Below are 24,826 nucleotides of genomic sequence, written 5' to 3'. Positions count from 1 at the left end.
GAATTCATTGATTTTGGCTTCCCAGAGAAAGCAGCTCCCAAGAAGAGGAGGAAAGTCTTCTGTCACATCACACAGCACCTGCTGGAGAACCACGAGATGTGGAAGAAGGTGATCGCAGAGGACGCTCAGAAGCAGGCCCAGGGAGGGGAGTCGGTGCTCCTAAACAACGTGGCCGAGCCCATCCTGGCTATTCACGAGGAGGAGGAGGAGCCGGGCAGCAGAGAGGAGCTGGCGGAGGGCGAGGAGCCAGAGGAAGGAGTGGAGGAGCCCGAGTGGTCCCCGCAGGAAGACTCAAACCCCCCAGAGGAATGAGAGGAGGGGGGGACTCACCGTGAAACCACATCTGCAGACATGCTAAGGACGTGGAGGAGAAGCCTTTCCAGAATTCTTCCTAATTTGCGAACACGACGCTGTAGATGTTTGGGAGACGTGTGCCTATACAGAAACAAACAGGGTGGGAAAGTCTGTGCTGTACACATGTGAACTGAATCTTCCCCAGACGCTTGACGGAGGGTTGCAATACAGGACTGTGGGTGTTGCCCTGGGTTACAGAGCAGAGGGAGACTGTTGCACAGACCTCCACCCAACGTGGGACTGCAGTGATTTACTGCCACTTTCTACATTCTTCAGTTATATGTAGACTTCACAGGTACTTGGGTTTCAATTTTAGCACGAGTTTTGATATCTCACGTGGGTCATAATAGCCCTTTGGCCTCTATAACCACCCTCCTTTGTAACTTATCACCCTTCTTGCACTCTCGCTCCCTCTATCCTCAAGTTTCCCATTAGCTTTAGCCCGAGAAATTCCAATATTTTAACATTTTCCGTTTAATCTTTGTCGCCAAATTATGTAGGTGGCCTTCGGGCTCCCACGTGTGCACGAGTGTGTGCATGAGTGTGCGTTTGTATTTGTACTATCGGCTGGTCAAAGTTCCAAATTGGAGGTTCCGCCAGCAACACTGGGATGTTGGAAATGTGCTAAATACAAGATTTCAAAGCAAATCCCAACCAACCAAATCACACTTCTATTATCTGTTGAGGAACATCTCCACAATCCTTCCTGTCCTATAGATTTTGGCCTCTCTTATGGTGTATTTACTGGTCCTGATGAAACAAAGATGCTCTCTTTAAAGCCTCAGGAACGCCTCCATCTGAAATCCGCAATAAGCTTCAGCATCATCTTTGAGGGTAACGTGTCAGACGTAGCTGAGATCTTCACGAGACCGTAGGAAACGTCGCAACAGCCCCGATTGTGGTTGCAGAGCATCACGGTGAATCTGTTTGCCCTCTTCTGGTAACTCAGGAAGACCTTCCCTTTTAAAGTAAACGTCTGTGGGACTCCACAGTGCAGATTTCTGCATCTGAACCCGACAAATCACATCCGAGACTGTGGTGAGGGAGAGATCTGGCGCTGGCAACCAGAGCCAGAACGGCTGGAGATCCGGGGGAATTAGGACTCGCTGCCCTTAAAGCGTGGGTCACATTATCCATACCATAAAGTTAATACTGTTGCCACAATGATGTGGAATGAAGATCTGTGTTAATGCAGAAAATGTGTAAATCCATTGAGTGGCTGCTTGAGTCTGAGCCGTTTGAAGGCAACGGAGCGCAGCAGCGTGCCGTGAATTATCCACTGCTAATCTCACTGCGTCCGCGTGACCCACGAGCACGCGCAAACCTCTAATGCTGCCGTTTCCGGTCCCGTTGTGTCCCGCCGCTCCGGTCCGTCAGCTTGAATTGCACACCAGCCTGCAGAGAGGCAACGATCGAGCAATTACACTGTAACTGTGCACCATCATGTCCTCGCGGTTCCCCACAGTAACGAATGGCACTCCATAAAGGTGCGGAGAGGAGAGCAGGAAGTGGCGCGGCCCGGCCCAGGAAAGGCTCAGAAACATAACTCGCTGCCTTCGCCGATCCCAGAAGATGCTTCAGCGGTGCGACGCAGGCAGAATGTTCATTTCATGTGAAGATTTTAACCGTTTCAGGTGGTTTCTTCCTCTGAGAGAGGGAGAAGGTGCAGGAGCGTTTCTTCTGTCCTGGTTAAACCAGCTTTTCCGAGGGCCTCAGAGGTGACTCGGCCCTGGCATCAGCTGGTGCGTCGTCCCGCTGCGACTCCTGCCGGAGCCCCCGGCTGAGCTCGCTGCTCACCGACGGCGTCTCTCCTCACGTGCTTCCTCCCCGACCTAGTGGCGGCGGCAGCACCAGCGTCCGTTTAAAGGTGATTCTCTCCACTCTGGTGGGTTTTTATGGACTGTGCATGCCCCCCCCCCCCCCCCCCCCCCACAGTCACACCTGTCTTAACTCCTGGGTTCCAGTTGATGCAGAATATTAGTCCTGAAAATGCATTTTTCACTTTGTTATTGGTTTTATTTCTCATATTATTCACACTTGTAGCATAGTTGTAACCATGTGAACCAAACGAGCTTTACAATTATGTAAAAAAAAATTAGTATTTTTATATAATTGACACGTGATTTAAAGATTGCTTTCCTCTCATTAGTACCTTGCACTTACAACCTATAGTAATACTACACAAGGGAAGAGTATATCCAAATACATTGTATTTGTGAACATGAAATTTTCTTGCAGGTTGATGATCCATTTTGTACAATATTCATATATGCTGTACAGTAAAGAAATTTTAAAACTACAAAAACTCTTTTAGATATACATTATTTATTTTTACCATTTTGTAATTTAGACACTATACTGTAGCTTCAATATTGCCAGACTTACTGGAAGTGCCTATATTGGTATTATGTATTATACATTGAATATATTTGAAGATCATTAGAAGTCGTCACCATCTGAACCAAGTGGATGTTGTAATGTGAATACATTGAATTACAAGACTATTATTTCTGTGGTACCCTTGTGTTAGTCTTGTGCTTATTTTTTCCCTTTTTTCATATTAAGAATCTGCATTATATTAAAATATATGATAAAACGATGAGTGAAGGACCGGCTGTTCTGCTTCAAGACTGTTTTTGCCCTTGCACACAACACAACTGCAGCTTTGTCTGTTTCTTTATGTTCTTTTCCTGCTCAAATATTTGTGTTTAAGATCTGGTTGCAGACATTTTCCAGGTCGCTCTACATTTTAGATTCGACCTGTGGAAAACATCTACCTTGAGAAACAGGAAGTGGGAATGGTTAACTTTACCGAAACTGGGCAGTTTAGTGTAAAATAAAAAACCAAAATCATGTTCAGAAGCATAGCTGAGGTGGAGTTAAAGGATCTTCGGTTATATTACACATATATTCAAATTCTTCCTTCCAGAGTCTCAAAACAGACATTAACAGCTGACAGCTTTTTAAATTTCCTGCATTTACAGTCGGAGGATATTAAATCACATACTGGAGGCGTTCTGATACCAGGATATTTAATTTGTCTCCATTTATTCATGCTTGATGAGTCGAGGTGGCGAGTTGCTGTGGAGCAGATGTTCTCGTAAATTAAAACCACTTTCCTCTGGTTTTGGCTGCAGAAAATTACATTTGTGTCAGTTTTAGAGAAAGCTTCCCTCGTTTTGACGAATATTTCACCTTTTTTTTCGATTGAACTCGACAAAAGCTGTTTATAATTTTCTACACAACTGGATTTATGACTAACTGCAACTCTGAGCCCCATTTTTAATCGATACATATGAGACACAAATATTTTCTCTGATTATTGAAGTCATTCTATATCTCAGTTCAGCCTCCTAGTATGACCGAAGCCGTATTCCCGTCGAGAGGAGCTGATGTATGCGGACCAGTGGTTGCCACAGCAACGGATCATTTAAGGTGTAGCCCACCTGTTGTTCGGGCTCAACAGGCTGAAGATGACTTTAACGACGCATCATTAATACGGTGCAAATGGGCATTTAATCACCCCAAGGCTGCTCAGTTCACTCTTATTCCTAGTCACCATGGCAATAACGATAAATAAACAACAAAAAAACCCACTTTTGGCTCACACAACACGCTAGAGTCTAATATGAATTGTCTTGCAGACGTGCAGCAGCCCTAATGGGGCATTAATGGTGGATTATTAGCCGATATTGCAGATATTTATTTGCATGAACACGTCGTCGGTCGCGGCTGGGGGGGCTCTTTTGGTTTGCGGGTAGTTTCGTGGCTCCGGGCGCATCACGTGTGCAGCAGCAGCATCGCAGCAGCAGCATCGCAGCAGCAGCATCGCAGCAGCAGCAGCATCGCAGCAGCAGCAGCAGCAGCAGCAGCATCGCAGCAGCAGCATCGCAGCAGCAGCATCGCAGCAGCAGCAGCATCGCAGCAGCAGCAGCAGCAGCAGCAGCAGCAGCAGCAGCAGCATCGCAGCAGCAGCAGCATCGCAGCAGCATCGCAGCAGCATCGGAGGACCGCAGCAGACCGCCCGGCCGCATCTGACGCAGCAGCAGTCGCATCTCCGCCACTCGGGACCGCAAACCCCCGCCGATGAGCAGGAAGGTCGCCCTGTCGCAGGATTCTCGCCTCACTTCCACCCGAAGGTGAGACGAGCGCAGATTTAGCCGGAAATTTTCGCTTGTTGCCTGTTGTTGCCTGTTCTTTTGTGACGTCGCGGCTGCTTTATTTTGACACCAGAGAGGAAATTGGAAAGAAACCATAGAATTAAACAACCGACGAGTCTGATTGAGGCGTCATCTATAGATCAGCAGCAGCAAAGTCAGGGAGGAAGTCCTGCCTTTTGATCTGGGATCAATGGGTCTGTATCACGCTTTTTCAAGTCACATTAAAAGTTTCTAATCAAAACATTCGTTCGTCTTAAATATGTGAGTATGTGCAGCGTAGAGGCAGCCAAGGCCACGCTAAATCAGCTCTCTGGAAATGTATAGGCTGAGTCATTTCTTCTGGATAATTTGAGATGTAAATAAGGATTCAGGTGAGTAGATTTCCTTTGAGAGAAGCTGCTTTGTGGCTCCAGAGGAGTTCAGGAGTGTTTCAGCCTCTGCTCATGTGTGCATTTCTGAGAAACACAGCTCCTTGTGCCTGAACTCCTTTCTGTTTTCTGGGAGTTAGATCATGTCTTCCTGCAGAATCCGAAGGGTTAGTGCACAGAGGGAGGATCTATAGGGCATCGCAGCGTCCCTGCCCAACCCGCTCCATCCATCGCCTCATCTTACTGTTACTGGGACCAGTTTGTTCTGAGCCGTGCATATTCTGCTTTGCTTCACGCGTTTAATATTCATGTGTCGCTGCACATCGCATCCCATATTTACATCTCTCATGACCCATTTTTGCGCGAGTGTTTCCGTGTCAGGTTTCTTTAGGAAGAATAACAGATGTCGATAGCTTCCCTTCTCCATCCATCTTTACTCTGTCTCTCTGCAGTAGGTGGCAGCCATGAAGAAAATGGACGACGTAGTCAAAAAAAGTGATAGACCAGACAACACTTCTGCTCCAAAGGAGACATCTTGGCATCCTAATCTGAAGGTACTGCATAGATTAGAGTTCCAGGCCTGTCAGGGTCTACCTGTCTATCATCATCGGCCTCAGCAGACCTGTTCAGCCTGATGTGTCCCCAACTTACTGCAGACACTTTGGGTTTAAGCTCGTGGGGGTTTTCAGGGTGGATTTTTGCATGTTTTTGCTGTGCTGAGCTGGAAACCAGGGATACCACAGTAAGCACCGCAGCTCCCAGTGCCCTTTGGTCTGGGGATTCAGCTGTGGGGGGAAAAAATCCCGAGACAAAGTGTGTTTTTCACCAAAGTAGGTCAGAATATAGGGTCATTAACTCCTTGGGATTAGGAAGCATAGCTTTGAAAAATAAATAGAGGCTTAGAGAAATACTTGAACCAGTGCATAGTCAAGTCATGCTGCACATCTGAGTGAGGCAGTGCTGGCAAACATGGTTTATTCACTTTTGCACTCAAAATTTTTGATCACTTTACTCTACACAATACAAAAGTGCTTGAACATTCATAATTACAATAAACTTTAGATGAAAACGGCGACTATTTTATTAGTCTCTCATATTTAAATTCATTTATGAGCAGTTATCACATGTCACCACTAGAGGGAGACGCCGGTGCTCATTTTGATGCCTGATGGGAGGTTTTCCTTATCATAAAAGTACTGTTGGAAATTTTTCAGCTATATAATATGAAATCAGATTTATTTGTCATTTAAAGGTCACACTTCCACTAAAATTCTTTTCTCGTCTCTAGATATTCATCGCAGCCTTGTCCTATGCCTATTTTGCCAAGGCTTTATCTGGCAGCTATATGAAGAGCACAATCACTCAGCTGGAGAGGCGCTTCGACACCCCCACTTATCTGATCGGTATCATAGATGGCAGTTTTGAAATAGGTGAGCTTTTGTACTTCTATTTTCCTCCGCAATCCTGCCACGGCGGCGTTCACACGCTGCATTTTAATGGTTGTTGTTAGGAACTCTGGATAGCTGAACTTTATTTGGAAGTCTCTAAGCAGCCAGTTGGGTGTTTGATGCCTTTTTTGTCGTTGGTTTCTCTTTTCCTTACGTCTCTGAAGGAAATTTGCTGGTGATTGCATTTGTGAGCTACTTTGGCGCCAGGCTCCACCGACCCAAGATCATAGCAGTCGGGTGTATACTGATGTCTTTCGGGACCTTTTTGATTGCCATGCCTCATTTCATCATTGGCCGGTAGGAAGAAGCGAGCAGCGAACGAAGCCGACTCACGCACTTCCATTTAAATCTCACTTTCTGACACAGAGTTTCGGGATTTTTGCACGTTTGTCACTCACAATTTCCAATGCTGTGCTTGAATTTGTTGGTAACCATGCCTGATGCTTTCTCCCTCCCCTTGTTTAACAGTCACATTGGTATTTTGTACGCAGCTATAAGATCGAAACGTCAGTAAGATCTTCACTGAATTCAACCAAAAACTTCTATCCATGTCCAGAAATCTCCCCCGTGCCGACTGACAAGGCCTCTATTCTTCCCCCTAGGGGTAAAGTTCAAGTATAAAACTTGTCTAATGCCAAGAGTTTAATGACAGTTTTTAAATTTTATATGTAGCTTTTGATATAAATTGTCTAATCAGAGTATGACGTGGATTTGTGATATACGTAGGTTATCTGTTGTTTTGCAGGCTGCGAGCGAGAGTCCAGCATCACCATGTGGATCTATGTATTCCTGGGAAATGTCCTGCGTGGAATCGGGGAAACTCCGGTCCAGCCTTTGGGCATTTCCTACGTGGATGACTATGCTCAGCCGGAGAATGCAGCATTTTATATTGGTAATGAATATTCAGGATAGATGGCGTGCTTCTTATGTTCCGTGGTGCGTTCGGATGCACCTGGGGGGAGGGCCTGGTAGTGAGGTGCAACGTCTGTTCAGTGCTTTACTGATTGAACGCTGGTTCTGTTCCAGGATGCGTCCAAACCATGTCAGTTATTGGTCCGGTCTTTGGGTACCTGCTGGGGTCGCTGTGTGCCAAGATCTATGTTGATTTTGAATATGTGGACATGGGTGAGTGAGACGAGCGAGACATGAAACGATTGTTAATTGTTCTAAATAGAAGTTGTCCAAAGTCAAGCGGCGGCTAAAGTAAATGACGGACCTCATATTTCTGCACAGATACTCTGACTATCACCCCCGACGACGCCCGCTGGGTGGGGGCGTGGTGGCTGGGTTACATCATCGCCGGCACCATCACGCTCATATCGGCCGTTCCGTTCTGGTTCCTGCCCAAGTCGCTGCCTGTCCCTGTGGACAAGCACGACCTCAGCTGCACGCTGGAGCAAACCAGATTCATCACAGACTCCCCAAACCTGGAGCACAAGTTCAGACAGGAGGAGCCTCCAGACCTCCAGCAGATGGCCAAGGGTGTGTTGGCGCTGGCTGTTCCTCAGTCTTTCTCTGCATCTTTCCATAAACAGTCCACCTTGGGTGAAGAACTGTACAGCTCCGGCCGTTTTAAAGGCGCCCGCGGGTCCTAATGAAGTCACCTTTACCCTGCATCTGAAGCGTTTTTTCCATTTTTCCGCAGACTTTGTCCCAACTCTGAGGAGTCTCTTTGGGAATCCAATGTACATCGTCTACTTGTGTGTGACCATCCTTCAGTTCAACTCCCTCATCGGGATGGTCACCTACAAACCCAAATACATCGAGCAACATTACGGCCAGTCGGCATCGACCGCCAACTTCCTCATGGGTGAGCAGAGCTTTGTTTACACAGAATTGGCTTTCTCTGAGCGATTTGCGGCCCTGGGTTACCGCACTCTGCAGAATCTGCTCAAGGATGCAAAGTTGTGTGAGCCGGATGCTGGTAAGAAGTGTTTCATGAGGGGGCTTTGATGAAATTTTCATGCTGCAGCTCTGACGGTTCGTGCATCAGTGCTTCAAAGGGAGGAACCCGTGTACCCAGACTCAGCTGAGACAAGCTGAGATGGGGGGGGGGCGCCAAATTGGAAAGATGCCGGCAGGACCGATATGAGGTGAAGCCGATGGAATAAGAGGCCGGGCTGATAGCTCAGATCTTCCACGCCGATGTCGGACCATGAGAAATGCGATCCACATCAAAGCCTCAAAAGGAGTTCTCATCTTCCATCACCACTCACTTTGTGTGAAATATGAATGAGCGGGGAGGTGAAACCCCCCCATCGGCTGTACTGCTGCATGATGCTGCCTGTTGAAAGTCCCTTTTTGCTCCGACCAGGTGTGATCAACATCCCAGCGGTGGCTCTGGGGATGTTCTCCGGAGGGCTCGTCATGAAGAGGTACAAGCTGGGCATCATGGGAGCAGCTAAATTTGCCTTCGGGACGTCCCTGCTGGGCTTCTTCCTGTCCCTGTTTTTCTTAGCCATGGGCTGTGAGAACTCCAAGGTGGCTGGAATCACGGTGTCATATAGCAGGTACGAGCTGGTTTGAACTGGTTTTGCAGCCTGCTGAGACTGACGGCGGCTCTTGCCTTCGTGCCCCCCGCAGAGAGGAAGGCTCGTCTTATCGGGAGCCGTCTCTCTTCTCCGACTGCAACTCCGGCTGCTTGTGCTCGAGAAGGGAGTGGGATCCAGTGTGTGGCGAGAATGGGATCACCTATGCGTCCCCGTGCTTGGCCGGATGCGTCTCCTCATCCGGTTCTGGCAGGAGTACGGTGAGGCGCACGCCCCTGCGTCTCTTTGCTGTGTTGTGTTACCCGCTGATTCTGGTTTTTTCAGGTGTTTGACAGTTGCAGGTGCCTGGCGTTGGCCGGGCAACCGGGCAACCTGACGGCCACCCCGGGCCGGTGCCCCGGCAGAGAGAGCTGTGACCGGATCTTCCCGTACTTCATGGCGCTGTCGGTGCTCAGCTCCTTCATCATCTCTCTGGGGGGAACCCCGGGCTTCATGGTGCTCATCAGGTCTGCTGTGAAATCGACTCCCATGAAAGCAGTTCTTGGATCCATGTTTTTTTTTTATAAATCAGTCTTTTTCTGTAGATGCATGAAGCCTGAGTTGAAGTCGCTGGCTATCGGGATTCACACATTAGCCACGCGCACCCTCGGTAACAACCGTCTTTACTGCAGCTTTCATTTACAACGGGCAGTTGTGCCTTTCTAACAATACCTTCATTTTTTTTACAGCTGGAATTCCGGCGCCGATATATTTCGGAGCCATCATTGACACCACTTGCCTAAAGTGGGGCTCCAACATATGTGAAGGTAGAGGAGCGTGCAGAATATACGACACCTCAGCCTACAGGTACGAGCTGCAGCTTTTGGGGCGTCAGATGATCCAATTGTGTAATGTTTGAATCTGAATATGGGATTTGTGAGTTTGTGGCCTTGGAGCCTTTTCATTCAGGTTGTTTTAAATCAATATTGTGGAGCTGGGATTACCAGTCCGGACCCTTCAGACTGACAGGTTCTGGTTTTTTTGCAGGATACTGTACCTGGGTCTGACGCTGGGCTTGAGGACGCTTTCCTTCTTCCTTTGTATTTCAGGTTTTGTTTTCCTCAAAAGACACATTAGGAGGGAGGAGAGGTATTCTCTGACCAATGGGAGCGCAGAGCTGGACTCCCTGAGGAAAGAGGAGAACGGCTCCGTGCTCTGTGAGCACTGTTTAACGGCCTCAGATGGCCGTCATGACAGAGAGACTTGCCTGTGAGTCGATGGGGACACATACGCACTGTGGACATTTTTATTAGTCAATATAAACGTCTATATTTGTATGAGATTTGTGCCAGCGTCTGTTCTGTTTCTGACGGACTTTTGTAGATGTCAGTAATGTAATTATTCTTGATTTCCCACGTCGTGTTTTTTTAAAGCCTCATGAATTAGCTAAATTAGCGTATTGAACTGCCATGTTACTCCTGTGTTTGTGCTTTTTATCTGGGCTTTATACCCCCATGTATGAACTGTGAATCTGCCATTTTCGAGCCACCGGATGGAACGAAGCGGCCAACAATCACATGAGACAGAGCAAACCTTCCCTTCTGCAGCTATAAGAGAACACGGAGCAACACGATCCCCAGCTCCAGACCAGCAGCAACTGTCCTTGTTTCACGTAGTCGAACACGAGTTTTCAGATTTGTTTGTTTTCTCAATATTTTGTTGAAATGATGTTGAACTGTTATGGTAAGAGTTTAATGGTTGTCAGGGCACTTCCTGATGACCAGTTTAAATAAATACAACAGAATGAGAAATGTGACCTGTTGTCCCCTCCAGTAAATGTCCAGTTAGGACATTTACTGAAGAGGACAACAATATACTGTATAATCTATTGACATAAATCATTGTGCTGAGTATCAGCACCTGTACAGGTGAGCAGTGAGAGGCCATATTATCATATCTGATAAAGCGTCAGCTGTTAAAAGTGACCATCAGCAGGGATTGAGAGAAGCAGTTTGTATTTATTGATAAAGTTAAGCGTGACCTCTGACATGTAGCAGCTTTAATGTGTTGAGAGAAAGAAAACAAAGGTAAAACCTGTAGACACTCTTCACTCCTGTGGCTACTGATCCTTTTTGTCTGCATCACTGTGGAGGTTCTGCGGAACAACTTCCATGTTAGCGTACTGTCACTGTGGTTCACGGGTGTGTGTGTGTGTGTGTGTTACCTGGAGTTGATGGTGTTCTGTCAATAGTCTGTCGTACTCTTGAGCAAGACCTTTGGCTTGTTTCTTCATGGCCTCCACTTCAGCATTAGACTTGCGCACAGCTGCAGATACAAGCAGTTCCAACCTCAGCGTTTCAAACCAGAACTGCTCTGTGGGAGCTGGTGCTCCCTTAATATTTAATGGAATCCCCCCCCCCCCGGCTTCTTAAATATAGGAATTCAGGTGGTGTGTAACCGGCATGGGGAAGCCCTCACCCTCATCAGCAGCCTTGACTTGCTTTTTCAACTTCTCAACCTCCGTCTTCAGTTGCTGGTTGCTGATCGTCATGGCTTTTTCCTCGTCCAGAAGAGCCTGAAGGTGACAGGAAGCTGCATTAATGGTTACAGGAAGTCAAAATGCTCTGATGGGCTCACTCGCTCTAGCAGCTGGTTGTCCTCCTGGAACTTCTGGGCTGCCCTGACTGCACTGTCCATCTGTGTCTGCAGGCTGGTATTGTCCTCTAAGGTTACAGCAATCTGGTTTAACAAGCTGAATATCCGACGCATGATGCTGCGTCCACAGAACACAAGAACTGAATGAGTTAATTGATTATTACCTTCTAAATGAATTTAAAAATGCACTCACAGCCAAAGGAAGAGAGAGAAACCAGATATGTACAGGTTCCTCTGAGCTCTGAACAGCTTCATGTGAACGTGGTCATAAACGCTCGGGTTTGCTTTGGCGTCCTGCAGAGGCTCGGGCCTGGAGTACTTGTCTACCTCCCGTACAGCATCTGAGGACGAGGAGATGTGTGAAATGATTCTGCTGATGGGAAAACAACAGCCAGTCAGTCGCTGCAGAGCGAGGCTCACCCAGTAAAAGAACGATCAAAACCAGGATCATGGTAAAGAAGCACTTGTTCCAGTACGGAGACAACAATTTCCATATTCTCCAGTTGAAAACCAAACGCCAGCTGCATGGCAGGAGAGAGGAGCCCAGCGAGTCGCCCAGGCGAGGAAAACAACAGTGATTTGTGTTTTTGATTAAACCTAACTGGGCTTTAAGTCATGGTGTGTGTTACACTGCGGTACCGTTTAGCAGAAATGAAGGGAATGCACAAGATGAGATTGAGTCCTATCTCTGCATACAGGAAGAAAGCCACCACTGTCCACTGGAGAGTCATGACGATTTCCTGGAGAGAAACTGATACTTAGGCTAATCTTTCTATACCAGCTGTCAGATTGCTGACAGATTGTTTTCTTATAAATGTTCCAAAATAGCCATATAGACAATTTGCACATTTGTTTGGCACATTATTGCAGGTAAAATAAGGAAGGTTTCTGGCTTACCAAACAAGTATGGAGACCAGACGAATGGGAGTCCGGACTGACTCACAACAGCTGCTGTGTGCACCAGAGGGTCTACCGCCCTAAATAAAACCCTGTATTGGTCCGTCCCTGTCAGTGTGGTAATCTGACACAATTGGCCTCCACTCTTGAGTGTTTGCTGATCTCATATGTCATTCCCCAGTCCAAAAATAGCTAATGTTCATTTTACATCTCTAAATAGAAAATGATGTCCACATTTTCCCATAATTAGGGAAATAAAAATAAGAAAGTCATTTATTTCACTGCACGGCTTTGGGTGAGCTTGAATTTTCATTTTTCTGCAGAGAGCTACCGAACTGAACCACACGAGGGCGGTGTTGCACAACTTTCCGGATTTTCTTTTTAAATCCTGTCGAACTCAACTTCCCTGTGTGTCTGACTGGCAGCAGCGTGCGTCAAGTGCTTTGGTTGATATGAATAAAATAATTGACTCTACTACACGCTCTTTCTCAAAAGGCTGCAAATTGTGCCTGTTATTGTGGCACATACTGTATTATATTGCACGGGGATTGAACATCAACAATAGAGTCTGACTCATCATTTATTTCTGTGCACAGGTTTACAAACAAGCTTCATCCCTTTGAACGGTGTGTTTTTCAAAAGAAGTCAGCTCCATGGACTAGTCTGTATATTTTATCTCTCCGCTGTATTCAGTTTATTCAGCTCATAGTGTGTATTCACATGCTCTTCCTCTGTGTGAAAAGAGATGGATCCTTCTTGAGTATGTGTCTCAGGGGTGCCGAGGAGCGAAATGTTTACAGCTGCACTCAATGTTGGCATTTAAAGAGTAGGGAAAATGGGATACTGTAGCAGTAGTGAGTTTGCTCTGATTGTTCTCTCCTCTCCATCATTTCATAGGCCACAGCCCTGGAGAACCAAGTTTCTTTTTTTGAGCTGTATGCCTGCAAAAAGCAGATGGCCGGGCCGCTGGGATGCTGTGTTTGATAGCATGGTGCAACACAAACACTCCATCTTATTTGTTGGTCCCGCCAACATAAAATACCTTAACCGGCAAGGAGAACTGTCTTTTAAAGGTAGCCTGCTGTCTCAGCACAGCACTTTATCTTTATTTTACAGCACCAAGCACCTGATGCTTTTTGATTATGTCTTATGTGCTGTCTTTATACCATTCTTGGAAGACAAATGTCTCCCATCTGGTGGCCAATGAAATATCTTTGGTGTTGTTTGTATGCACATAAGCATCACTGTGGAAATCACTGAGTGTCATGCTGTTGTAAATTTGTCACTAAAAGGAGGACTTGGTCACAAGAAAAGATATTTCCTTTCAGGCAGCCTCAACTCTTCCAAAAAGAGATTGTTAAGCTGCTGGCTCCTGTGCCTGTGATCTAATTTGGGTTAATGAAGCACTACATATCAGCTCAGACCTTCCCCTCAGTCAATCACTTCAGTCAATTGCAACCTGTTCTTGCATAATCTCAAATGCCCAAGTCATCATACCGAGTTTTTAGTCTGGATATGAAGCTTCTTTGCCAGTTTGAGACTTGCGTTACCACGCCGGGCTTACTCCTACTACATACACCCACAGCACTCGGGGCTGGCTGTCAATTTCATATAAAAACTATTCTCATATTTCCATAGCAATGCTTCAAGAGTGAGGGAAAAGAATACTACTACTACTACTACTATTACTATTACTACTACTACTACTACTACTACTACTACTACTACTACTGCTACTACTACTTCTAATAATAATAATAATAATAATAATAATAATAATAATAATAATAGTAATGGGAAATAGCTAAATGGAGGTATTTAGCTTTACAGAAAAGGAGCCCCGATATCAATATTATACATTTATAAAGTGACTTAATCGCTGTTTAGCTTGTCTAAATGTTGGGGTTTTGGCAAAGTGAGACTGCAATGCCATTGTTTGACCATTGGAGGCGCTGTGTCCAGGTCAGGTGGCCCGAAGGTTTGTGGAAACATCCGCGAAGAAGAATTCAGCACTAAAAGGTGATAATTATTGTAAGAATAATAAATTTTAAAAAAATAACCGTATCGAAACTGGAAATTTGGTTTTATTAGCTAGCTATCTCACTAAGTATCTTAACTAAATTGTTTGACTACTTTAACTGTAAAGTTGCTCTGAGTTGAGATAAACAGATAAAAACATAACAGCAATATCAAATGCACTTTTTATTACACATCTGTTGTTCATTTAGTCACGCTAAGTTATCTCACAATCCCACTTGAAAAAAAACCCCAATACTTATTTTCCTTGGTAGCCATATTGAATTTACAGGTAAGAACATTTATTGAAGTTCTCTTCCCATTTAATGAGGATGAGCATGGCCCTGGGTGCACCAGAATTACCCTCTTTTGCCTCTTTGACCAAGACTGTTGTGGTGGGTTTAAAATACACTTGATTATTTAATTAGTAACTGTCCTCAATGTCTTTCATTGGGTTTATTTTGCTAAACATGGTTGATAAACCAGGTTGTGGTAGTGAAATTACTGTTGAAGCACATTTGTCTCAGTAAACTATTCATTCTTTATACTAGACAGGAGCTTTAAGCAACAATGGTGCTATTCTTCCTAAAGTGAATGATGCCATTTCTAATTTTCTCCAGAAATAGAGAATATGGCTGACTTGGTGCCTCTGACATCCTACTCTCTGTGGGCGATTATTCTGGGCCATGATGTTCTGCCAGTAACACAGAACAAAGAATGATTTTAACTCTCATAAATGTATTTCTTGCGTCCAAAACGGCATTTATTTTGTTGTGGTAGAAGGTCTCTGATTGTGCTGTTTTTGTATTTTAGCCAGTGGAAATGTCAGTGCAGCACAGTTAATGTTACGCTTCTCTTAATTTCTTTTATTGTGAGAAATATCCACATAGTTAAATTTTGTTCCAATCCTGTTTCATTCCCAAAATAATATGGTTATATCATGTTTACTTGGTGCATATCATCTTTAGCCTTTCCTGGAATTTCAGTTTCAACAAAAATAATCATAATCATTATAACATGATCACCGACCAAAACAGGCAGTTTAACACATAAATCACAAAAAAATATTGATTGAGCTCGGCAAGTCAAAACTCTCACACACACATTTGAACTAGAAGTAGGTGCATATAATAAGTTTGCAGCCTGCATGAGCTGTTACCCAGCAACGCTATTTCAGGATGCACTTACACTTATAGGGTAGAAACGATTTCACGGAGAGCTGCGGTAAGAGGAGTTGAGGAGGTGGTGTGAGGTGTATAAAATCATATAAAATACCAAGCAAAAACTTCAGCATTGGAGAGTTTATCTGTATTTCCACCCATCTGATCTATAGCTAAATGGTGAAGAGAAATGCTGTAGTTAATGTATGTAGGTGCTTTAAATGGCAGAGCCCATCAATGTCCACCCAAAATTTACCCGAATTTTATACAAATCCTCCCTTTCTAGATGGTTGCAGTGGAGGAACATGCCCTGTCATGGAAGTAATAAAAGTCAGGGAGGCTACAAACCAGAAAGAAATGAATTATTTGTGTCCGCTCAGGTCGCCACTGTCAGCAGCCATGTTCTGCCCATCAAACCAGAAGGACCATGTCACCTGAAATGGCCATCACCTGAGATTAGTGTTCCGTGACTCTGAACCTGTTCCTCTTTTTAAACTCTGCCCTTTTTATTTTTGACATAGAAAAGTGAAGCTAAAATTGTGGTTTAAAAGTTTTTACAAATCCGATTTTTTAGGAAGTTTTGGCCTAAAACAAAAATCTTAGTTATTTCCTAATTTACTGGCATTTACTTGCTCTTTTGCTCAGACGTATCCCACAAGCGTAATTTGCCCTTTAATACAGCCCTTGTATTATGGAAAGCCTGTGATGTATCAGACTGGCCGCCGATGCACATGAAGGTCATTTAACTATACGCCACTGGTTTCAAGGCAGAGTACTTTGCTATTTTTCCCTCAAGACTGCCCTTATGATGCCATTAGGGTCAGAGCAGGTAAAGGTCATGCTCTGTTGTATATGTCTGCCTTCAGTTCCTTTGAGGCGTAGCTCTGCTCGGACACAGGCTGGAAGCTGCATATAAGAGCCATATGTCTTATACTGGTGGCTGTGTGCCTCGTCTTTGCAAATGTGTCTTACTGAGAGTCACATTTAGAAAATGACCAGAGCCAACAATTTGTCAATGTGTGCTGACTGGGGTGCTCCACTCACTTTCTCTACAATAGCAAAATTACAGTTGAGTGTTCACTGACCTAATCCAATAGAGTCTCCATATGGACACAGTAATGTGATTTCCCAGGCTTTTATTCTGTGTCTGCAGCTGCATGGAGAGGGGCCCCCGAAGAGATGGCATCTGAACCGGCCAGGAGCAAGTTGGAGAGCAGCCATTGAGCAAAGGAGGAAGGGAGCTAATGTATGGGACAGGGACGGTGACAGGGCCTGAATGGGAAATGTAGGAGACAAGGGACAGGACACGCTGAGGTCAAGTGATTCTACATGGCGTGCTGTGATGCCTCATTGTGCACGGTGAAGCACCACTGAGCCTTTGCTATTGACTTTAGTGGAGTATTGACCTATGTTTTTCCTCTAAAGGTCACCGCAGGTTGGAGCTGGGTAATAGAGGTTGTTTGTTAATGCTAACTTATCCAGAATGCTCACTTTGCCATGCTGACCTTGATAGGTGTTCATAGGAGCCATCTAGATAATGGATTACCACTTGTGATATTGGTTTTTTTAATTAAATGAGCTGCGTGAAAATAAAACCAGAAGCACGTAGACGTTAAGGCTGAGCGTGAAATTACCCCCCCCCCAAAATAATCGAAAACAAAACGACTAACAAGAGGCATCTGGGTGGTGACGGGCCGTTAACGCTGTGGCATTTCAGACAAAACATTACACCATTGTTGTACCGTCATGGCTGTCTGGCTGCGACACACAAACCCTGACCTGAAATTCTGCTAGCTGTAAACGCTATTGGTTTCTGAGATGTAATTTTAGAAGCCGGTCAATACAAATGATTTTTCAGCCGCAGTGATGACATTGAAAATAGTACCTGACATTTGAGCTACGGCTCAAATCTTGTATTCGCTGGGAATGGGTCGCAGCCAGCCGCCGTTCCTCATTTTTCGAATGGTCACGTGGTGGTGCTAATATTATTATGGAGTGATTACTTTCATATTCTCACGCCCAGTGTTTGAACCTCTTGGCTAATGTTGGTCTTGTGTACGCGTGTGTTCTATTCATCCTTTGGCTAAATGTCTCATCTCATAGGTCATTTTCCCTTCCCTGTCAGCTAATCTGCTGCTGGCTCTGATTCCATCTCCCCTTTCAATCACAGGCGTGCCCTCAAGGCTCCGTGACATCCTCGCTGCCTGTTTACAGCGGGGTTATAAAGAACCTTCCCTGCATCAATATTCCCATATCAGTCCTCTCTGTCGCGCTACAACCTGCTACCAGAGAAGCATCTGATCATCTCAGGATCTGATGGCCTCTTCAGTTTTTTGGTGTATCTGAGACAGCAACAGTATAATAAACTGATTACTGAGACAGGAAGAGGAGTCCTCCGCGTGCACGTGCTCATGTATGCATGCATCGGGCTGCATTGTATTCTGCAAACTAAAATGGGATGTAATCTCTGACTGAGGGATCGTGATGAAGCGAGCCGCCGGAGTAGCTGGGAATGACTTTATATGCTAATGGGGCTTGTGTCTCCTCAGTCTGCATCTAGATTCGGTATTAAATTATTGTTCAGGCCGGATGTAATAAACCCATTTTAGAAGCTTAACCACGGGAAAGCTGCTGTTGTCTAAATAAAATATTCCGATTTAAAGAAACAAGTTGAGCAAAAAAAAAAGGTGTTTAAATGGATTTGCTTTACTGTGTTAATGTTGAGAAAACAATGATAGTAGCACTATTTTGAACCTAATTACTGCTGTGATTGACAACATCCCGGGATTATTCTCCCGTTCAGAATGAAATCCGGATTTCTTATTCTCATTGTGTTCAGTAAATGCCGTCAGTTGGCAGCTCGCGCTTCTCCACAAGACACTTGTGCTGAGTTCACCAGGCCAAAACAAAGGCATCCCTCCAGTTTTTCGATTTGGACGGCGTTGGCGTGGTAAAATAAAACAGTACCCCCTTGATTACGTCTGGATCGTCTCAGAGAAAATGATGACAGCGGCGGTGTTCTGTTTTCTCTGTGCTGTGTTACCGTTCGTGAACTCTAGAAGCTGTGAGTGCACGCAACTCGCACACAACTTGGGCTAAATTACTGCTTCCTTTCTGTTCTATATTTGTCCCTGCAGCCCGCCGCCTTCGCCCATTCCTCGCACCCACGGGCTCGTTTGGGGCTGACGCCTTCTCTCCGAGGTCTCCGGGCAATAAGGTCATCGGCCACTTGGGACGGTCCTGCGGTCGGAGGCGGTGACGCCATGATAGATGGGAATAATCTCCCAGCTACTACTGTCACAAATATGTCATGAGGGGGAGGGGAGGAGAGGAAGCTGCTTGCTGCGTTATGTAAGTGAACACAAAATTTATTATAAATATACATATACATAACAATTCTTTCTTCTCTCTATTCAAACAACATATTTGCCCTAAGCTGTTATGTACCATAAAAGACATGCAGTATTTGTAATAATCTGGTGTATCTATGAAATCTACTTTGCTGTCAATAAATAGTAATAAATTAGCCACTTTTTACATTCTACTATACAGAGTATTTGTTACTGCTTTGGATTAATTTCCCTTTTTTCTCCTCCTGACCTGCTGTCAGGTTTAGCTGCTTTTGTTGACTGTTGTGGAATAAAAGGATAAATTCCTTCACTCCACGTCCTCAGAAGACATACATTTCTGTTGGGCGTCTTTGTCCTCAAATGTCACTTTTTTGTTCCTCTTTGGATCAATCCACGAGTTGTGGATAATGGCGTTGTTAGGGGTCGGATCAGCCTCGATGATCGATACCACGCGCTTCTTCATCTTGCTTTTTAAGACCTTCTGGAACTTCTGCCTCGTGAAGGCGTAGAGCAGAGGGTGAAAGATGGTGGTCCCGTAAGCCATGACCAGGAACCCCAGTCTCAGCTTGACCATCAGGTCACTGGGTCCCACACTAAGAATGACGGTGTTGAGTATTGTGATCGGTGTCCAACACAGTAGGAAGGTAGAGACAATCAGGAGGGACATTCTGAAAACCCGCTTTTGGCGTTCCCGCCTTTCTCTGTGGCGCTTCACTGCCCTGCGTAATGCAATGATGACAGAGACCGAGGTACGCATGCCCAGCGTAGTGTTGCGGCTGCCGCTGCTCTGGGACGCGTCCGTGGCCTCCTGCTGTGTTGTCATCGCCGTCATAGATGGACGCTTTTTCCTGCGTGCCTTCTTCTGGGACGCGTGGAACCGCGTGCCGATGCGAATGTTCAGAGCCTGCAGGATCTTCGAGTAGGTGATGAGCATGACGATGGCCGTGAAAAAGAAAATGGGAATCTGAGCGAGCAGGTGGTAATAAAGTCCAAGTTCTGTGTAGTACTGGTTAGCGTCCACTACGTTCTCCACCACAGTCTGGTTCAGCTCAGCATTCCCCTGAGCAAAGAAGCCCACCTCGATAAAGGGTACAAGGAAGCTAATAAAGGATAGCACCCAGATTACAGCCAGTAGGGCCAGTGCGCGGCCCATGGTCAGCACTCGGTTGGCTGGTTTGACTGAGATGTCGTAGCGATCAAGGGTGATGGCCAGGACGTTAGCAGCCGTGGCAACGCTAGCAAAAGAGACACAGGCTTCATGGAAGCAGCAGACCAGAGCGGTGTCTCTTTCCAGGGAAAGCAGCACCACCACGATGGTGAGGGGGATGCAGCACACACAGATGAGGACGTCCAGGACGTGGAGGTTCATAGTCACAATGTTGCTGACAGAACTAATGAGGTTTGATTTCATACAGTAGAGGGCGAGAACAGTCAGGTTGGAGCTCAGGCCCAAGAGGATCTCCAGCATGAGAAATCCAGTGATGGAGACTTGGAAACTGACGGGATAGGGGTTGGGGCTGGGGCTGGCCGTGCTCATGGTATGGCTGATGGGTTCGGTGTTGTCTGTGACCGTGACGTTGCTCATGGTGGCTTCTTGTTTTTGACAGGGGAGGATATGCATTATCCTGTGTATAGGAAGAAGAAACAGAATTTAGTTTGTTTTGAGAGGTTTGCGAACAGGTTCTGCACATCTTTATGGAGTTTTACGAGTGGGAAATGCTGTTCAAGGTGATTCTGCAAGTTGCCAAATAATAAGGGCGCTGAAATGACTTTGAAACCTTTTTCTGCCATTTCCCGCTGATTAGATTGCCCCGCTCAATTGGCACGACCAAAGACTATATATCTTGATGTGTAGTTATCACCATTTTTATCAAATACCTTCATTCACAAGAAAGTCATACAACAAATTATATGATAAGAACCCAGATGAAATCACGTTGTGCAACCCAGAAGGCAAGCAATAAAAAGTAAATGCAATTTGAATGAAGATTTATATGCTTGGGACTACAACAGATGTCATTTTGTAATATTTACCGTTCCTCCAGCACTATCTGAACACCATGGCTGCGCAGTCAGGCTGTAGATTTCTTGTTAAATCCAGAGAGACCAGCATTTCTTACACGCATAGCCAATGGAAATCTGTTTCTCTTCCAGCAGTCCTCTGGTGAGGCTGTTCCCTTTGCTGCTAGTTCATCCCAAAGAGGATGAGAGCCAGAAGAGCACCTGTCCTCTTCGCCAAAGACTACAAGCTGCCCGTCAGCAGGTAAGCTGAGAAATCAGCCGACTGTACTGGGGTTTTTTAAAGGGTATATGCTAAAGCCCTCCACACATTTCCGGTCCATTTGCTTTGGTGATGGAGGGAGCAATGATGGATGAGTGCAACAGGGATGAGAATTCAGAGCAACCTCCTGCTTAGAGTCTTATGATATTCCCAACAAGGACACAGATGACAGAGAAACGAAGACGCTTTCCCCTGAGCAGGACTGGGATTTTGCACTTGAAGTATTTTTGTCCTCAGTGAGATGATGTTTGTCAGAGATTTGAGCAAAGAACGCAGTTGTATCCGTGTGCTTGTATTCCAAAATCGAGCCTCTCACTCACCGAATGGCTCAGTTTACACTTTAGAATGTCCACAATTTGCTCAGCAGCGTCAGCGTGTCCAGGCAGCGTCCAGGCCCATTTTCCCCTGTGACCACTAATGGAAATGATCTTCGCTCTCCATCTTTGGCATCAGTCTCTGCACGCCGGGTTCCAGCCACCGTTGACTTTTAAACAGAGAGTAGATCTCCAGTTTGTCCTTTGCCATGCTGAACCTTCAGCCACTGGCGGCGAGGAGAGATTATGAGAGTGAGCGGGCGCGTCCAATTACTGTGAAGAATGATCGCTGTAACATTCTACATGTGCACGGAAAGGAGGGTGATTTGGTGGATCAGGAGGTCATCTCCGTGAGGTAGTTGAGGTTAGGAGGGAACAGTCCAGAGCCTCGAAGATTAGAGAAAACAGATCCCAGACAAGAGCTGGACATTAGGAAGTGGTGGCTGTATACAATGTCATCAGTCTGTCCTTCAACATCATTCACTGACCTGAAAGAGAGACAAAGAATTGGGTAATTAATGGCAGAGTAGGAGGAATAGGAGATGGTGGAGTGGGAAACGCATTGGTAAGAATTAACATATCTTCTGTAGAGACGTAGCAAAGAAGCTCATTAGCATAGCATGTTGATCTCTGTGCACTGCATGATGCACAACACTTGTGCTCCGTAGCAGGGATGTAGAAGAGACTCTAATATTGAGCTTCTGCTTGGGATTGATCACCTATAACAGTGGTGAGACAGTGGTTCTATTTCCTTTGTTAAAAGGTAAAGCGTGTCGAATTTGAGGAGGTTGCATTGCTCTGTGTGAGATCCTTGTAATGTCTTCAGGGAAACATGTCGGTCATTCTTCAAGGTTGTATCAAAGGGCTGTAATGTAAAGGACACAGTCGCACAGTTGTTTTTCTCAAGATAGGCATTTTAAAATTTCTCCTCACAGATCCAGGTTTCATATTTAATCGTGAGAAATGATGATGTTGCAGAAAGATGAAAATCCAAATATTTCCAATAAACTTTAGGAGCGTAATGCTTCATCTGCAGCTTCTTTATAGAATACATACTGGAAGATATGTGAACGTCATTTATTGCAAATGAAAGTCTTGTTATTCAGGCCTCACTTCTTCACAGGCGATTATCGACATCTTTGACATTGAATTATATTGACTGCCATGTGCTCTGTCCTCTGTTGGCACCCTAAATCAAAGCAATAAGTAGAGTGGCCCATCAGAACACAGCAAAGCTCACCGTGCAGGGTAAACACAGACGCTCCGGGGCTGCTCCACACACCTCTCCCCTCATGCTCGTCGCAGCTCTGTCGATAATCTAGGTCAGCTGAAACTGCCACTTCCAGCACTAATCCACGAAGTGGGATCGTCTCGTCGCCGGAGCCCAGCGCTCACGAAACTGACACATGTCCGTCCCCTCCAAAACCCACCAAAAACATCCTCGGAGCTGTTGCTGATAGTGAGCGTCTTCTTCTTCTTCCTCCTTTCTCCCTATTTTTCCTTCATCCATCCAGCGGGGTGTGAACTCATCACCACACAAACTCTTTTGGACTCCATCTCTCCCACTGTTACTAACTCACTGCCTGTAAGCGAGTGTAAACCATCACACTCTATCTCTCTATTGCCTCCTCTGCTCTCCTATCTATCCCCCCCCCCCCCCTCTCTCTCTCTCTGTCTCTCTCTCTCTCACTGCGGAGGTTTGCAGCGCTCCACCATTCCTGATTGGTCCTCTGTAATAGGCTTAACCCTTTCTTTTTCAGCTAGAGAAGGTATTTCCTTTTGTTCTGACTCTATCCTCTCTGGCCGTGCTGATGGTGACAGTGATATCATTGTACAGTCATTTATTTTATTTTATTTTTTAAAAGAAACGATTAGCCAAGCTGACAGCTTGCTGCAGGGTTGACTTGGCACACTGATGAAGGGAAAACAGCAGGAAGTTCTGGGACTTGTTTTTCTCTTCCTGCTTCTGCACTTAGAGGGATCATTAGGATCGGGGACCCTTTTTCTCCCCCCTGATTCTACACCCTTACATAGATCCTGAGAGGCAGCAGATGGACAGACAGGTGAATCTTGCACCTGTGAGTGGTGAAAGTGGTCCAGAATCCGTAAAAAGACGGATAAAGTCTCTGACTGATAGTTTCAATTATATCTGTTTGTCAGATCAGTGAGAGGTTCCTCTCGTTCCTTCGTCTTGGCTCTTTTTTCAGATGCAATTACTGCCCGAGGGCATCCCATTACCTGACAGCCCCCAGCATAGATGAAGAGGGCATCTGTTGCTATGGATCGCTCCCCTAATAAACTAAACATTAAGGCCTTCAGAAAACTCATCATGCCTTATTTAATTGTTGACAGCTTAATAATCGCGGGCGAATGTTTCAGTCAGGGTTTGCTACTAATATGGTGCACGAAAATGATGAGCAGAAGAGGAGGGGGTCGGAATCTCCATTGTAATGAGGAATCACTACATTAAGTGTATTGAGATTTTACACCTAATGAAACTAATCGATGCAGCACTATCTGACTTAATGGAGCACAGCAGCTACCCGCGAGCAGACCCAAACACATTTCCTCTCGCTTTCACTCAGCACGGGGAACAGCTCAGATTCTCACTTGATCATCGCTTTGCATGATATAGGTGTCAAGTGTGAAGACGCGGAGCGAGAGGGATGGAAGGAGTCAGAGCTGTTATATTTATGAAACTGCTTTCTCTGTAGTTGCCGCACTTTTGTACAGCTCACCTCCGTGTACCTCAATGTGACCAGCGTCAAGTAATTGCGTCCTACACGGATCCATCTGTACGCCTCTGGCTGTCAGACTATAATTAAACAGCACATTGAAGGAAAAACAGCTTTTTCTGTGACCGCTCGTGGTTCAAGGTCGCGTATGTTCTCTGTTTCATCAGAAGTGTGATAAAGAGAGTGATAAAGGGGATGCAGGTTTTTAGGAGTTCTCATGGTTTAAATAAACCCGCTGGTGCAAAAACTACTCAGAATTTTAGAATTCAGTAAAAGAATGTTTTTAATATTTCATTTCCATTAATATTTCATTTGCTCAGTTCCCCAGAGTCCACTGCCTGATATGCATAACAGTTATTCACACTTTGACTGTTGATAGCCTGTAGTCAGCCATGAATTAACTGTAAAAATGTCTTTTGTTAGCTCATGGACCATTATGTTTTGACACCTTTGGTGTATTTTGCCTGTGGAACACTGTTATCGAAAAGAAAAAGAGGCTATTTTGTTAGCGGAAACCTGCCGTCATGTGATGTGGGATGGAACATGGCGGTCCCAGAAGTCCCACTTCACAGACTTTTATCTCCTGGAAGCAGCCATCCTGCACCTCCGCGGCGCCCCTG

The 24,826-nt window shown here is 45.5% G+C and overlaps 4 protein-coding genes and 1 long non-coding RNA gene across 13 annotated transcripts in view; 3 read left to right on the top strand and 2 right to left on the bottom strand.

Moving 5' to 3' along the window:
* LOC130536668 (cGMP-inhibited 3',5'-cyclic phosphodiesterase 3A-like) overlaps positions 1-2,969 on the top strand; it is a 49,195-nt gene extending 46,226 nt beyond the window's left edge. For all 5 annotated transcript variants that reach the window (XM_057052775.1, XM_057052774.1, XM_057052776.1 and 2 more), the window contains one exon: positions 26-2,969. In XM_057052775.1, the coding sequence (XP_056908755.1) occupies positions 26-312 (287 nt within the window). In that variant the 3' untranslated portion in view covers positions 313-2,969. The remainder of the gene's footprint in view (positions 1-25) is intronic.
* Positions 2,970-4,276: 1,307 nt separating this feature from the next.
* Positions 4,277-10,908, top strand: LOC130536669 (solute carrier organic anion transporter family member 1C1-like). 4 transcript variants are annotated; one of them, XM_057052783.1, is made up of 16 exons: positions 4,277-4,493; positions 4,588-4,708; positions 5,338-5,436; positions 6,171-6,312; positions 6,495-6,627; positions 6,822-6,934; positions 7,076-7,222; positions 7,357-7,455; positions 7,564-7,812; positions 7,976-8,140; positions 8,645-8,840; positions 8,914-9,079; positions 9,144-9,325; positions 9,404-9,468; positions 9,548-9,665; positions 9,846-10,908. In XM_057052783.1, exons 3-16 carry the CDS (start codon positions 5,347-5,349, stop codon positions 10,069-10,071), a joined length of 2,091 nt encoding a protein of 696 aa, XP_056908763.1. In that variant the 5' UTR covers positions 4,277-4,493; positions 4,588-4,708; positions 5,338-5,346; the 3' UTR covers positions 10,072-10,908. The 4 variants fall into 4 exon arrangements, with proteins under 4 accessions (XP_056908763.1, XP_056908762.1, XP_056908761.1 ...); XM_057052782.1 differs by having other exon boundaries at positions 4,278-4,493; positions 5,335-5,436; XM_057052781.1 differs by having other exon boundaries at positions 4,278-4,493; positions 4,588-5,436.
* LOC130536677 (B-cell receptor-associated protein 29-like) lies at positions 10,797-12,489 on the bottom strand. Its single transcript, XM_057052794.1, has 8 exons — positions 12,351-12,489; positions 12,093-12,193; positions 11,874-11,974; positions 11,647-11,794; positions 11,436-11,571; positions 11,277-11,373; positions 11,023-11,123; positions 10,797-10,953 (listed from the first exon to the last, which is right to left on the bottom strand). The coding sequence occupies exons 2-8, from the start codon at positions 12,182-12,184 to the stop codon at positions 10,918-10,920; spliced, it is 711 nt and encodes a 236-aa protein (XP_056908774.1). The 5' UTR covers positions 12,185-12,193; positions 12,351-12,489; the 3' UTR covers positions 10,797-10,917.
* Positions 12,490-14,304: 1,815 nt separating this feature from the next.
* LOC130536679 (uncharacterized) overlaps positions 14,305-24,826 on the top strand; it is a 46,902-nt gene continuing 36,380 nt past the window's right edge. Inside the window, exons 1-3 of one of the 2 annotated variants that reach the window (XR_008953432.1) lie at positions 14,305-14,369; positions 18,664-18,877; positions 21,031-21,139. This is a non-coding gene — a long non-coding RNA (uncharacterized LOC130536679). Of the gene's footprint in view, positions 14,370-16,760; positions 16,886-18,663; positions 18,878-21,030; positions 21,140-24,826 lie in introns of those variants that run through there. The other variant, XR_008953433.1, reaches the window with a different exon arrangement.
* Positions 18,874-23,223, bottom strand: LOC130536674 (G-protein coupled receptor 22-like). Its single transcript, XM_057052791.1, has 3 exons — positions 22,712-23,223; positions 20,911-21,959; positions 18,874-20,501 (listed from the first exon to the last, which is right to left on the bottom strand). The coding sequence occupies exon 3, from the start codon at positions 20,495-20,497 to the stop codon at positions 19,184-19,186; it is 1,314 nt and encodes a 437-aa protein (XP_056908771.1). The 5' UTR covers positions 20,498-20,501; positions 20,911-21,959; positions 22,712-23,223; the 3' UTR covers positions 18,874-19,183.

The sequence above is a fragment of the Takifugu flavidus genome, chromosome 13 (genome assembly GCF_003711565.1).
Source record: "Takifugu flavidus isolate HTHZ2018 chromosome 13, ASM371156v2, whole genome shotgun sequence".
Taxonomy (NCBI): Eukaryota; Metazoa; Chordata; class Actinopteri; order Tetraodontiformes; family Tetraodontidae; genus Takifugu; species Takifugu flavidus.
Note: the sequence above shows the minus strand (reverse complement) of the source record. Positions and strands in the feature narration are given on the sequence as shown.

Coding starts and splice junctions, on each gene's coding strand:
- LOC130536669 (XM_057052783.1), top strand. CDS start 5,347: ATGAAGAAAATGGACGACGTAGTCAAAAAAAGTGATAGACCAGACAAC. Junction 5,437..6,170: donor CTTGGCATCCTAATCTGAAG/GTACTGCATAGA, acceptor TCTCGTCTCTAG/ATATTCATCGCAGCCTTGTC. Junction 8,841..8,913: donor ATCACGGTGTCATATAGCAG/GTACGAGCTGGT, acceptor TGCCCCCCGCAG/AGAGGAAGGCTCGTCTTATC.
- LOC130536677 (XM_057052794.1), bottom strand. CDS start 12,184: ATGACTCTCCAGTGGACAGTGGTGGCTTTCTTCCTGTATGCAGAGATA. Junction 11,572..11,646: donor TTCTCTCTCTTCCTTTGGCT/GTGAGTGCATTT, acceptor CTGTGGACGCAG/CATCATGCGTCGGATATTCA. Junction 11,124..11,276: donor AGTCAAGGCTGCTGATGAGG/GTGAGGGCTTCC, acceptor TTGTATCTGCAG/CTGTGCGCAAGTCTAATGCT.
- LOC130536674 (XM_057052791.1), bottom strand. CDS start 20,497: ATGCATATCCTCCCCTGTCAAAAACAAGAAGCCACCATGAGCAACGTC.